The 13975-nt window shown below is 39.5% G+C and overlaps 1 protein-coding gene and 1 pseudogene across 1 annotated transcript in view; one reads left to right on the forward strand and one right to left on the reverse strand.

Moving 5' to 3' along the window:
• CDADC1 (cytidine and dCMP deaminase domain containing 1) overlaps positions 1 to 6864 on the forward strand; it is a 68856-nt gene extending 61992 nt beyond the window's left edge. Inside the window, exon 8 of the mRNA XM_006837695.1 lies at positions 6860 to 6864. Within this exon, the coding sequence (XP_006837758.1) occupies positions 6860 to 6864 (5 nt within the window). The remainder of the gene's footprint in view (positions 1 to 6859) is intronic.
• Positions 6865 to 6876: 12 nt separating this feature from the next.
• On the reverse strand, positions 6877 to 7887 carry LOC102815407 (annotated as a pseudogene).
• Positions 7888 to 13975: the final 6088 nt, after the last annotated feature.

The following is a 13975-nucleotide window of genomic DNA, read 5'->3' on the forward strand; positions in this document are numbered from 1 at the left end:
TCATATGGTACCTCTTGAAATGGTTGAACATTAACCATTTCCTTTTGGTACAATGACTGTGTATTCCTTCTATCTTTTCTTGATGCATTCTGCATCATTCAATCATTTGCCCAGAGAATCTATCAATAATGAAAGTCAAGGCTTGACTTCTTCAGTTCCCCCAAGCTTGAGAAATGCTGACCATGTTCTTCCTTTTTGGTTTTCTAATTCCAAATCTAATTCTGAATACAGTACTTCACTTAAAAGCTTCTTAAACCATGGCAATGAAACGATATACGATAGAATGAATGTAAAACTGTTCTCCCATGTAAACTATCACATAATTCACAATAAAACATTTTTTAAAAAAGCTTCTTAAACAGGAAAGTCAATTAAACATACTTTAACATTGTAACCTTGTTGAATACACTGAAACTCTTATCGATACTCACTTCTACAACACAATATCCTTTTCCTCCTCTCAGCAAGACGAAATGTGTACATATAGGGTGGCCCAAGTTTTAACAAAAAATGTTTTCAATTCCAAAAGAGTATTGGGACATCAAATATCTCTTAATAGGTTCTCAGAAGATCTGAAACATTAATACAAATTTTAAAAATAACACACACGAAAAATGTCTTGAGCAATGTACAGTTTTAAAAATTACTATCACACTAGCCAAACAAATCCTTCTACCTTTTAAATGGATCAATTTATACCATTTTACTGCAGAAAGAATATCAAAGATATTAAAACAGAACAAAACAATTTTTCAGTGCCCTTCCTACTCACATTTAATTTTCACCTTGTATGTGTAAACTCAGAATTTTGCATTGTAAACTCAAATATGCTGTTTACATTTATTTTAAGAGTTATATTTGAAAATTACCATTACCCCCCCCAAAAAAAATTAATAATCCTGAGGACCTTTATCACTGGCTGCAGATCCTTTCTCCCTTCTATGGGGATAGGGTATTATTGTCTTCTACAGATCACCTCCCCGGTTTTTTTCAGTTCTACCCGTAAAGGTGAAATATCCAGCCCTCCTCTATTGCCTTCTCTAAATCATGTCAACAAGTCAATTTTTCCTTCCTCTTCAGTCAGAGATCTTATATTTACCTTCATCTGCCCCTCGTCCTCTCTAATCCTAACCCCAATCTTACAGTTAGGTCCCATCCCAAAAGATTGAAAAGTTGATCTCTAGTTTCATGAGGGGAATCATCTTTTCTCCCCTTCTTATCTCTGGACATTTTCTTTTGAAATGGCCTGTATTCCCACACTTATAACATTCATCTGCTGGTGTGCTTGGGGACCTGACCCCAGTCGTCTCCTCTCTTTCCTCTGAGGATGCCTAACACTGTAATCACGGTCCTACTTCCCTTGAGAAGGGGGGTCTTGTTCTAACCTCCTATAAATTATTTTACTCACCATAGACCCCATGATTCTGGCTTTCTGCTTTTAATCCTCTCCACCTCACTATAAACACTTTCTGAACTTCTCTTAACAGTTCATCAATGGGTTTGTTACTCCATTCTACTGCCCCCTACCAACTGGATTAGAGTCTAATTCCCTGGGCACTCAACTCCCCAATTTCCTAGAAGTTTCCTGTGCATCCCGACTTTTTCCCAGGCTTGGGGACTGTCCCAATAAGCCAACATTCTCCCCAAAGGATTGTCAGGAGTAATGTCTGTGGGAATCCCTCCTGCCCCCTTCTTCCCTAGACTCAGAATTCCATTCCCCCTTTTCTGTTGGTCTTGCTGTCTGAGTTTCCTTACATGCTCAACCCCTCAGTATTTTCCTGGGTTTGGGTACTCATGGAGGTTTCTTGCAGAAAACCCTGAGATTTTGTTTTATCCATCTCCAACCAGACTGGGACTCCACACTCGCTTTGCATCCAAAATGCATTTCAGTCTCACACTGACCCCCCAAAATACCTGATCACCAAGGCAATACTTAAAGTCCAATTTTCCCACCCTGGCCTGTGCACAAATTGCCTGGTCACCACGGTTACTCTGTTCTCAGCCCTTCACATCCCTCTTGCTAATTCTAATCATCTTTTAACAGTCTCAAGTTTTTTTCTGGGCTCTCGCTAGGAGGGATCACCCTTGTGGAGTAGGCTGCTGAAAACCAAGAGGATGGTATGCATCTCCCTTTCCACCAGGGCTGCCGCTCCATGTGGGCAGAAAATCCCAGACAAAATCCCCAAATTTTTTAGAAATTTTTGTCAATACTGGCAAATGCTCAAGTAATCCATTCTGTACTCATGTTAGCAAGAGTGAGGTTTTCTTGATTTGATTTTGCAAAATCAGGCACCCAACCCAGTAGATGTGGGCAGACACCTGTTAGATTGTTTTGTTTTTAAATTTTCTATGGACTTTTTGGTTTTTTATCTCTTAGAAAACAGTATTCATCTGTAACAGGTTTATTTTTTCCTCAACAATTTTTCTCCTAAGAAATAATGAAACCGGAACCTGAGAACTAAAGCACTTACTGAAAGTCAACAGCACTTGCATAAAAATTATAGGCTATTATGCTACCCCCAAATTGCTAATTACCCTTATTACTGAGAGTATTCATAGTTTCGATGGTAGTCTGTGGTTAAAAATAGTTTCTAGTTATTTATTCAGTCTTAGGCATTGACCTCAATCATTCAGCTACATTCATATTGACTGGAAATGACGATGCTTTCTTTTATTTATTTTTTCCTAGTCTGGTTTCTATCACAAGTAGATTGGCATGATCCAGCTATAAAATGTGTAGTATATTATTATTTTAGGTGCCATTGATCAGTTCCATCTCATAGGACCCCATCTATCTATAAGTACAATAGAGCAAAACAATGCCAAGTCCTGTGTCGTCTTCCCAGTCCTTGCTGTTTGAGACCTTTGTTGAAGTCACTATGTAAATCCATCTCACTGAGGAACTTACTTTTAAAAAAAAATTTTACTTACCTAAGCATGATGCCCTGGTATGGTGCTGTGGGTTAATGCGCCAGACTGCAAAGCTGTTTGAACTGCAAGGTCTGCGGTTCAAGCTCACCAGCTGTTCCTCAGAAACCCTATACAGGGTCACTAGGGTTGGATCGATTCCACGGCACTTAACAAAAACAACAAGCATATGGACCTTCTCCAGGGATTGGTGGTTCCTCCTGATAGCATGTCCAAGGTACATGAGACAATGTTTTACTGGCTGTCCATGGTATTCAGTATTTTTGCCAACACTGTACTTCAAATGCATTAATTTTCTCAAGTCTTCCTTACTCACTGTCCAGCTTTCATATCATATGAGATGTTTGTAAAAAAAAAAAAAACCATGGCTTGGGTCAGTCATACCTTAGTCCTCAAAGTGACATCTTGGCTTTTTTATAACACTTTAAAGAGGTCTTTTGCAGCAGATTTTCCTAATGTAACATATCATTTTGACTTCTTGCCTGCATCCATAGGAATTGATTGTGTATCCAAGTAAAATGAAATCCTTTATCACTTCAGTCTTTTCATAATGTTGCTTATCGGTATATTTGTAAGTCTTTTTTTTCTTTTACAATGAGGTATAATCAATTTTGAAGGCTTTGATCTTCATCATTGAGTGAGTTTAGGAAGCTAGAAGTCCAAATTGAGAGTGCTGGCTCTTAGGGCAGATTTTCTCTTTGTGTGTTCTGGGGAAAGGTCCTCGTCTCCTTTCAGCATCTGTAGGTCCAGTATCCCTTGGAGACCCTCCATATACCTTGGGATCAATTTTCCCTGAGATCTAGGAGCTTCACAGTATAGGGACCCAGGTCCAAAGGATGACTCCACTCCTGTCTCTCCTGTCTTGGTGGTGGTAGATCTCTCTTTAAGGTAGATTTTTGCCAGGCAATTTGTTCACAAACATTTGTATATTTGCAGTATGCTTGGTGTTAGGAAAAGTGTTAATTAGTAAATTCTCCTTCAGAGCTACAGTTTCATACAAGTAATCGCATACAAATTAAATTGATAAATTATATACTTATCCAAAATAGTCACCAATGATCGTCTACATCGAAGTGAAGGCTTCTTGGGCAGTTAGAAAGGAGACAAAAATATGTATAATTAGTACAGATGGATCTAAGCTCAAATTATGAGGCTGAATACGAGTATCTCCTCACTAGAGTAAATCCACATTTTCACAGATTGATTGGAGAGTGGAAATGTTCTATTTATTTTAACTAAGAGTTATCCATCTTTGTTGTTGTTAAGTGCTAAATGTCGATCCTGACCCATAGCAACCCTGTATAGGGTTTCCAAGGAGCAGCTGGTGAGCTTAAACAGCTGACCTTGCAGTTCAGACTAACTTTGCAGTCCAGCGCATCAACCACAGCATCACACCAGGACTCCAAGAGTTAATCCTAGTTACCATAAATTACCAGTCTTCAAATATAATCTTTGCAATTCCTTGGTTGTTTCATTTTGAACATTATCACAATATAATACTATATCATATATTAACTTATCTTTCTGATTATTTGGATTCAAGGTAAATGGAAGTTTACTATAAGGGAAATCTTCTTGATAACTAATAACAATGAGATGATTATCTTGAAAAATTCAGAAAACATAAAAATCTCTTAAAATTATTTATATGTGGGCATATTGATTTTTCTGTAGTCTGAATTAGCTTTATTTTATTCAAGTAGTAAATCTGGAAGAAAACACAAGGGCTTCAAAAAACCCACAGAACCATTCCATTATCTTTTCATTTTATTTTCCCGCAGACTTGTTGAAGCACCTTGGTATATATCTACCATTTCTTTCTGTCTTTTAAAAAGCTATCAAAATATACATAATAAGTAAAGAAAATATATAAATGATTAAAGAATGTATATTCTTTTATAGGGAGTACTGGTATGGTGCTATAGGATAGCACTGGATTACTGACCTCAAGCTTAGTGGTTCAAACCCTCCAGCTGCTCTTTGGAAACCTTGCAGTGTTCAAAGGAGTCAGTTAGGTCACTATAGATCAGAATCAACTCGACAGCACTTAACAATAACAACATAGTTATAGAGTCCTGGTGTGGTGCTATAGGATAAGCACTGGACTGTTAACTGCAAAGTCAGCGGTTCAAGCTCACCACCTGCTCTTCAGAAACCCTACACTGGCTCGCTATGAGTTGGAACTGACTCAACAAAGAGTTATGGAAAGGATCCAAAAAGCACTAACCATAGAAATATGAATTAATTGCTTACGTTAAAATTAAGAACATCTGTTCATCAAAAGATTAACATTAAGAAATTACAAACACAAGCCATAGAATAGGAGAAGATATTTACTGCTTATAATCTGCAAAGGATATTCAAGATTTGTTACTCCTAAATCACCAAAGAAGTTAGAATATTGGAAAGAGGAGCTAGTGATTGGGAGGAAACAAGAAGGCTTCTTGTACCCCCCAGGACTCCTGTCTCTTAGTATGTTGGTGGTGATGTATGCCATCCAGGCAGTTCCGAGTCATAGCAACCCTGTAGAGAGTTTCTGAGGAGCGGCTGATAGGTATGAATCGCCAACCTTGGAGTTAGTCCAGTGCTTATCCTATGGCACCACACCAGAACTCCGTTCCTTAGAATGTTGTTGCAACTCATGATGCCCCTGTGTATAGAGTTTCTGAGCAGTGGCTGGGTGGGTTTGAACTGCCAGTTTTAGCAGTCCAGTGCTTATCTTACAATGTCACATCAGCATCAAAACAACAACAATCAGTTTTCTTTTTCTTCTTTCTTTCCCTCTTTCCAAAGGGGTAATTCTTGGTGCATTTTCTCAAAGGACACAGGGATGGATGATCACAGGGGCTTATTAAGTAAGACTAAATCTTAAGAAAATTTGAAACTGAATTGGTGAGAAAAAGGCCTGAATGTTGTGACTTCCTGTCCTATGGAAATTTTGTTGGGAAACCAGATCCCATGAACCCTATAAGCTCTTATCTTGCTGCCATTGTGATGTGGTATATAAATTAAAGAGCTCAGAATTCTTCAGAGAAGGGTTAGAGAGATGGAAATGACACTTTCAGAACTGTATAGACCTAAATGGAGGATATATCAAGCACCAGTTTTACATTTTAATATTTTTGTTCAGTAATGTTGCTATGATTTTATAGCAATACTTTTTGACTTCCAGCTATATAACATAAAACTTACTTTACTAAATGACAGATTATTTTGTGGTACATAAATGTTCTAGCTCTGTTGTAAATGTTAGCACACCATTCTCACTGGTAGGTGGGGGTTGCTGTTACATGCCACTGAGTTGGCTCTGACTCATAGCGACAATAGAATGAAGCACTGTCTGATCCTGCGTCAGATTCACAATCACTTGCTAAGTTTCAGCCCATTGTTGCGGCCACTGTTGTCAGTCCATTTTTATGAGGGTCTTCCCTTACGGCATGATGTCCTTTCTCCAGGGACTGGTCCCTTCTCTTAATGTGACCAAAGAACATGAGAAGTCTAGCCATCCTCACTTACAGGGAACATTCTGGCTGTATTTCTTCAAGACATGTTTGTTCATTCTTCTGGAAGTTCATGATATATTCAATATTCTTTTTAAACACCGTAACTCAAATACATCAAGTCTTCATCGTTGTTCCTTATTCATTATCCAATTTCCATATGTGGTTGTGGAAATTGAAACCAGGGCTTGGTTCAGGCACACCTTAATCCTCAAAATGACATCTTTGCTCTTTGACACTTTTGCGAAGTCTTTTTCAGCAGATCTGCCCAATAAAATACATTGTATGATTTCTCAACTGTTGCTTCTATGGACCTTGATTTTGTATCCAAGTAAAATGAAGTCTTTCACAACTTTTTAATCTTTGCTCCTTTTATCATAGTGTTGCTTATTGGTCTAGTTGTGAGGAATGTTGTATTCTTTATGTTTCAGGATGACACTTAATTTCATTAATCCAGAGTTGCAGCACCACAGGTTATTTCAGTCAACTCTTTTGTGATTAGTGACATCTTGGTGGGTGTGGCTGAATGTCAAAGTCAGTTTGTCAGTCATCTCAGAAGCATTCTGACTCCTTTAAATAGTAGATGATGTTTGCCAGATTGTATTCCTGGTAATTTTGAAGCACATCAGCATCAATATCATCATAGATACTTATGCTCTCTGCCCTTGCAGTGATGTCAAGGGAAAATAGGGGCTTCTCATCTGTCTTAACATGAGATAACAAGGAGCTCTGGTAGCGTAGTGGTTACGAATTGGGCTACTAACCTCAAGGTCGACAGTTTGAAAACTACCAGCTGTTCCGCGGGAGAAAGATGAGGCTTTCTGCTCCTGTAAAGATATACAGCCTCGGAAACCCTATGCAGGATCACTATGAGTCAGAACCAACTCCACAGTACTTAACAACAACAACCTGAGATAGCAGACCTAAATAATCTACTAAAGATGATATATCCTTCATGAAATTCACATCCAGAATTTAGCAATTCAAGGGCAATAACAGGTGCATCTCCAAAAGTAGGTGATCTCCTTCCCACTTCTTTGTCACCAGAAAGTGGTCAGAATGAGTCCTATAAAGTATGCCCTTGATTTTATCACCAATTCCAACAAACAGAACTTGTTCTGGCTGCTGTGTGACCACCTCGCCTTTCATCCGTTTAGCAACCGAGGAATGAGTAGCACCACAAAGCCCTCGATCTGAGGACACACCTGTAACGAGATGTTTCTTTTTGCCTTCAGGCGCCGTAATACCAGCTTTCTCATAGCGAGCCCAAGATCCTACTCCAGACACTCAAGCTGGCTTCAGCTCCCTCTCAGCTCAGGCATATTTTGCTGCTGCTACCATTTTCATAGACTTGGCAATTTTCTGGATGTTTTTGATAGACTTCAGTTACCTGGTAATATCTTTCAAAGTTACCATTATTTTGAACTTGGGTCCATTGTGGTTACAAAACCCAGGCCAAGACCCCAAACGAGCCTTGCCAGAAACAACCTGGTGGTACACCAGTCCTTGTGGAAAGTTGGTCAGACAGGCCTCTCCACGCATGCACAGAAGCTTCCCAAGGTCCTTCCCCCATCCCTCGTCTTTCTCTGTCGATCTCTAATATTTTATTTTCTTGAGCCTCTGTTTGTAATCTTCAGTTTAACTGTTGTACTTCATCATTTCTTGTATTTATTTTAGCTTTCATAAATCCTGGAGCCAAGTTTTAGAGTCTCTTCTGAAATCCATCTTGGAATTTTATTTCTATCCAGCCTTTTCAATTACTTTTTTGCCATCCTCACATATGTTGATGTCATCCCACAGCTGGCCTTTGGTCATTCGTGTACAAGGCATGAAGCCTGTTCTTGAGATGGTCTTTAAATTCAGATATGATATATTCAAGGTCATATTTAGGCTCTTGTAAATTTGTTTTGATTTTTCTCAGCTTCAACTTTAACTTGTAAATGAGCAATTGATGGTCTATTGCATAGTAGGCAAGTGGCCTTGTTCTGACTAATGATATAGAACTTCTCTGTCATCTCTCTCTGCAGATGTAGTCAATTTATGAGTATTCCGGATGGCACGATCCACTAGTATAATCATTTATGTTGTTTAAAAGAGGCATTTGCAATGAATACATCAATAATACCAGTAACGTTGATAGCAACAGGTTTGTTGTTGTTAAGTGCCGTCGAGTCGATTCCGACCTATAGCGACCCTGCATAGGGTTTCCAAGGAGCAGCTGGTGAGCTTGAATCACCGAACTTGCAGTTCAAATTACTTTGCAGTCTGACGTATTAGCCACACCAGGACAATATAAATACAAAGCTTGATTTAATGGACCCACATAGACATGTACTAAGGTAGAGAAAACATTTTCTTTCCAAGCACATTTATATACTGACCAAATATTAGTCCATAAAGCAAATCTATATAATTTTAAAAGAATCAATATTATGCAGACCTGGTTACCAGAACACAAAACAATTAAAACCAACTAAATAACTTCTGTGTCATAGGAAAAAAAAAAAAAAAACACAACAAACTATAGTAGAAAAATAAAAAATTCTTAGAAGTAAATGATAATGAAAATACTACATAACAGAACTGACAGCAGACAGAAAAACTAGTAATTTCTGGAAATGAAATTTAAGATAGGGGTTTTGCCTCTAATGTCAAGACTTATTAAAATGCGGCTGTAATTTATGGCAGAGGGGCCTAGCCCAGATACAAACAGACAGAACCATAGTACAGACCAGTGAGCCCAGAAACAGACTCATGTATGTATGGAAACTTTATATATGACAGAGCAAGATCACACTAATATATGGTACTGAGAAATTGGTTTCCATGTAGAAAATATGACAACCCAGAAAGCCAGTTTCATAAGTCAGTTTCAGCTCATGGTGACCTCATGTGTGTCAGCATGGAATTCTGCTCCATAGGGTTGTTTTTTTAACAAATTATATTTTTTTAATTGTGAATTATGTGGTGTTTACATGGGAGAACATTAGCTTTACATTCATCCTATCATATATCGTTTCATTGCCATGGTTACAGTCCCCTCCATGCATCATCAAACAACCAAAGGGTATATCCTGCAAGCCTGCCCCCCGACCGCCAGCACACAGCCCCTCTCCTTCCCTAAGTCCAGAGTCCCCAGCTGCTCCATCTCTCCAAAGGATATACTCTGCAAGCCTGCCACCCCACCCCCCACCCTCTTACCCCCCAGTCGTCAGCACACAGCCCCTCTCCCTCTCTGGGTCTAGAGTCCCCAGCCACTCCATCTCTCCACGTCATCATCTCTGCCTCCATCTCTGGTGTCACTGCTTCTCTGGGTAGGGTCCCACACTCCACTCATCTCCCTTGATGGTCCCAGGGACCTCCCTTCCTGGACTGCAAAGTCAACCACTCCCCTCCTTTTGCTACAAAATGTCTACCCTTACATTTCCAACCCTCACAGTCAGTCCTGATAGCAGTTATTCACAATTGTTACCACAAGAGTCTTATCCTTATCTCCTTTCATCAGCCCCATCCAGATAGATTGGAAACCACTCAGTGGAGGTTCTACCTACCCCCTGCACCCTCTAGAACTAGGCTCCCTCTTGAAAGCTTGTAAGCCAGTTACTTCTTGCCTTTGTAGCCCCCCCTTCCTTTTGGGTAGCCAATGTGTAAGTTGCCCATCCCTGTCTACCCTGTGTACTGAGAGGGTGGGAATGATCCTCACTGTAAAGGTTTTGTTTCCTCTTTTGAGCTACTACATCTGTAAGTATAGTTCAAGTTCATCAGATTATATCAGATTACTCTTTTTCCTCTTTCTTCTTCTTCTAGTCGAGTTCTGATCATCCAGCCATTGAAGCCAGATCAAGTGGGTAATATCTGCAAGTATGGGTGTTCTTGTGCATCTCCCCTCACTTCATATCAACTGGACACTTCACTCTCCGCTCTAGTCCTCTGTGGCCATTTCACTGCCTCTGGGCCCAGGAGTCCCCAGGTCTTGCCATACTGCTGGCCATCCAGGTTTCAACCCGGGTTTACAAGAGTCTATTGAACGTGGTCGGTCTTAGCCTACTACTCCATAGGGTTTTCAACACTGATTTCTTTAGAAGTAGATCACCACACTTTCTTCCTAGGTGCTCTGGGTGGATTCAAATCTGCAGTCTTTTAGTTAGCAACTGAGTGCATTAACTGTTCATGGTGACAGGTCTCTCTGTGGAGTTTCTTCTAGACTAATAATGTTTTGTCCAAAGTTTTATCAATCATTGTCCATACCCTGTTTAGTGGGTCAAGTTTTTTTTTTAAAGGTCAGCTACTATATATATTACCTGAAAGTCAGCTGTAGAATCTGCTCTCCAACAGTTGAGCATTTGAAGACAAAATGTTCCTTTAACTTTAGCATTATTTTGACATTACAACCCTTATGGCTGAAACAAATAACCCATATGTTTTTCTGATGTTTCTTCTTGAACTCTAGATGGCATGTTGAACTCTAGACCCATGCCTCTGGATGAAGAACAGCACCAAAACAAGAAGCTATGTCTTGGAAATCACTGAGAAGTCCTGTCTAAGAGTAAAGACCTCAAGAATTTCTAATGCACTTTTAAATTCAGCCTTGTTAAATCAGAAAATAAGGATGAATGTTGTGAATAATGGAAAGGACTTTTAAGGAGAAATCATTTATTACTAGCAAATGAATGTTGCTAATGAGAATATTTAGATTCATTTGTGCATTTCTCAGAATATAGTTGCTGTTGTTAAGTGCCCTCAAGTCAGTTCCTATAGAAGGCTTCTGAGTAGCAGCTGGTGGGTTTGAACTACCAACCTTTGGTTAGTAGTCCACTGCTTATCTTTCAGTGACACATAATTTATTACGCTGAGGTAGCAATAATTTAATGAGCATTAGTTAGTCAACAGTAGGGATGACTGATTTCTGTTTATCCTGGCTTTCTATTAGCCAGTTTGAAACACTGAGAAATATGGACTTAAAGGAGGGTTATTAGTTAATAATTTGTGCCACAGAAATAAATGACAACTTTACCATCTTTTGAGAGTTCACTGTATGTCTAATCTAAAAGGTCACATTTATATGTAAAACATTCTAATATTCAGAATTTACTTAATTAGGATTTACTCAGAAATAAAACTGAAAGACCTGGTCTCCATTTTAGAAGTTATTTCTGAAACTGTTATTAATTTTTCTTAAATATCTTGCTATGTAGAAATCACAAGGATTTGTTGGACTTAGGGGTATTCTCTTACTGCGTTGGGGGAGCATTTGGGAGATCCACGTCTCCCACTTTCCAGCAGCCCAAGACACTGAGGCTCCAAAAGCACAACCTAGTGTCCTCGGGAGAGTGCCTCCAGGAAAGACCAGCTTAATTTACTATGCCATCATCAAGTTCCCCTGACCGCTGAGTCAACCATGAAGAAGACTAAAAGTAACAACTTGTGTTTATTGTGGATGCCAAAACCAACAAATAGCAGATCCAACCAACTGTGAAGAAGCTCAGTGACATTGATGTAGTAGCCAAGGTCAAGATCTGATGGAGAACAGAAAATATATGTCCTACTGACGTCTGACTAGGATGTTTTGATGCTACCAACAAAATTGGGATCATCTAAACGGAATCCAGCTGGCTAATTCTAAATGTCAAGTTTTTTAATACTTAAATTTTTTTTTTTTTTTACAAACCTTAGGAATACTGAAACCAGATGTTTTGAGAATAAATATTATGGTCAGTATATTATATTCCAAATCACTCTTTGTGATTCCTTTCATTTTTATTTACTGACAAGCATCCAGAAAATTATCCCAAAGATGAATGCACATGTTTTGAACTTAATTGAAGTTGGAAAGGGAGTTTCAGTGGCCTATGCCCTACTGACTTGGGGAGTGGTATCATGAGAAACAACTTCCCTGGGTATGTAGAGTGTAATGGATTTAATTATGTCTCTACTTCCCAAATGTGTTGCCAACTTGATTAGGCCATAATTCCTAGTATTGTATGTTTTCTTTATTCGGTGTTCTAATTATGCTCCATTTGGTGGTGTTGTTGTTAAGTACCATGGAGTCATTTCCAACTCTTAGTGACCCTGCACAGGGTTTCCAAGGCTGTAAATCTTTACAGGAGCAGAGCGTCTCATCTTTCTCCCGCAGAACCATTGGTAGTTTCGAACTGCTGACCTTAAGGTTGGCAGCCCAACTCGTAACCACTATGCTACCAGAGCTCCTTTTGGTATGTGTTGTAAATCCTAATCTCTATATGTTAATGAGGCAGGATCAGGTTAAGTTGTATCTTGGGACATAGCCTTACAAGAGGGCTGACTCAAGTCACATCCTAACTCAAGTCACACCCTTGTTGAGTCATTACCTTTCATCTCGCAGGAGATGAAAGGGAGCAGAGATCAGAAGCAGAGTGCGTCCTCTGGACCTGGGAGAAAACCTCCTTTACTGAGACCCTCCTAGACCCAGAAGATGATTCATGACAAGACATGTGGAAATCTCCAAGAACTACCAGGGCCACAGATGCGGAAGGGAAACAAGGACCTTACCCTGAACCAACAAAGAGAAAAAAACCTTCCCCTAGCATGGCACCCTGAATTCAGTCTTCTAGCCTTCTAAATTGTGAGAGAATTATCAGCACCATTAAGATACACAAGAAAAAGGGGGCAACTTCGGTAAGTGCAATAACAGGTGTAAATTTTGTAACAACAGTAAAAACAAACAGAAAGCGTGTATAGTTATGTATTGATCTGGATGTACAAATGTATATAGAAAGATGTATCTGAGTAAATGTGTATGCATGTATAGGTATATCTATGCACATATGGAGTCCTGGTGTGGCACTGTGGGTTAATGCACTGAACTGCAAAATCAGTTTGAACCGCAGTCAGTGGTTCAAGGTCACCAGCTACTCCCTGGAAGCCCTTTACAGGGTTGCTTATGAGTCAGAACCAACTTGACTGCACTTAACAATAACAACACACATATATAGGCAAATCTGCTGCAAGAGACCTTCTTAAAGCAAAGATGTCAGCTTGAGGACTAAGGTGCGCCTGACCCAAGCCATGGTATTTTCAATAACCCCATATTCCTGTGAAAGCTGGACAGTGAATAAGGAAGACCATAGAAGAATTGATGCATTTGAGATACAGTGTTGGAGGAGAATATTGAAAGTCCCATGGACTGCCAAAAGATCCAACAGAGCTATGTTGGAAGACGTGCAGCCAGAGTGCTCCTTGAGGCCAGGATGGCAAAACTTCATCTCTCAAACTTTGGGAGTATTGTCAGGAGGGACCAGTAACTGGAGAAAGATAACATGTTTGGTAAAGTGGTGGGTCAGAGAAAAAGAGAAAGACCCCCAGCAAGATGGATTGTCAAAGTAGCAGCATCAATGGGCTCAAACATAGAAACAATTTTGAGGTTGGCCCAGGACCGGGCAGTTTCTTTCTGTTGTACATAGGGTCGCTGTGAGTGGATACCAACTTGATGGCACCCAACAACAACAACACACATAAATACACATTTGTATATGCTGCATATCCATATCCATAACATATATATATATATA

Source organism: Chrysochloris asiatica, unplaced genomic scaffold, assembly GCF_000296735.1.
Source record: "Chrysochloris asiatica unplaced genomic scaffold, ChrAsi1.0 scaffold00022, whole genome shotgun sequence".
Lineage (NCBI taxonomy): Eukaryota > Metazoa > Chordata > Mammalia > Afrosoricida > Chrysochloridae > Chrysochloris > Chrysochloris asiatica.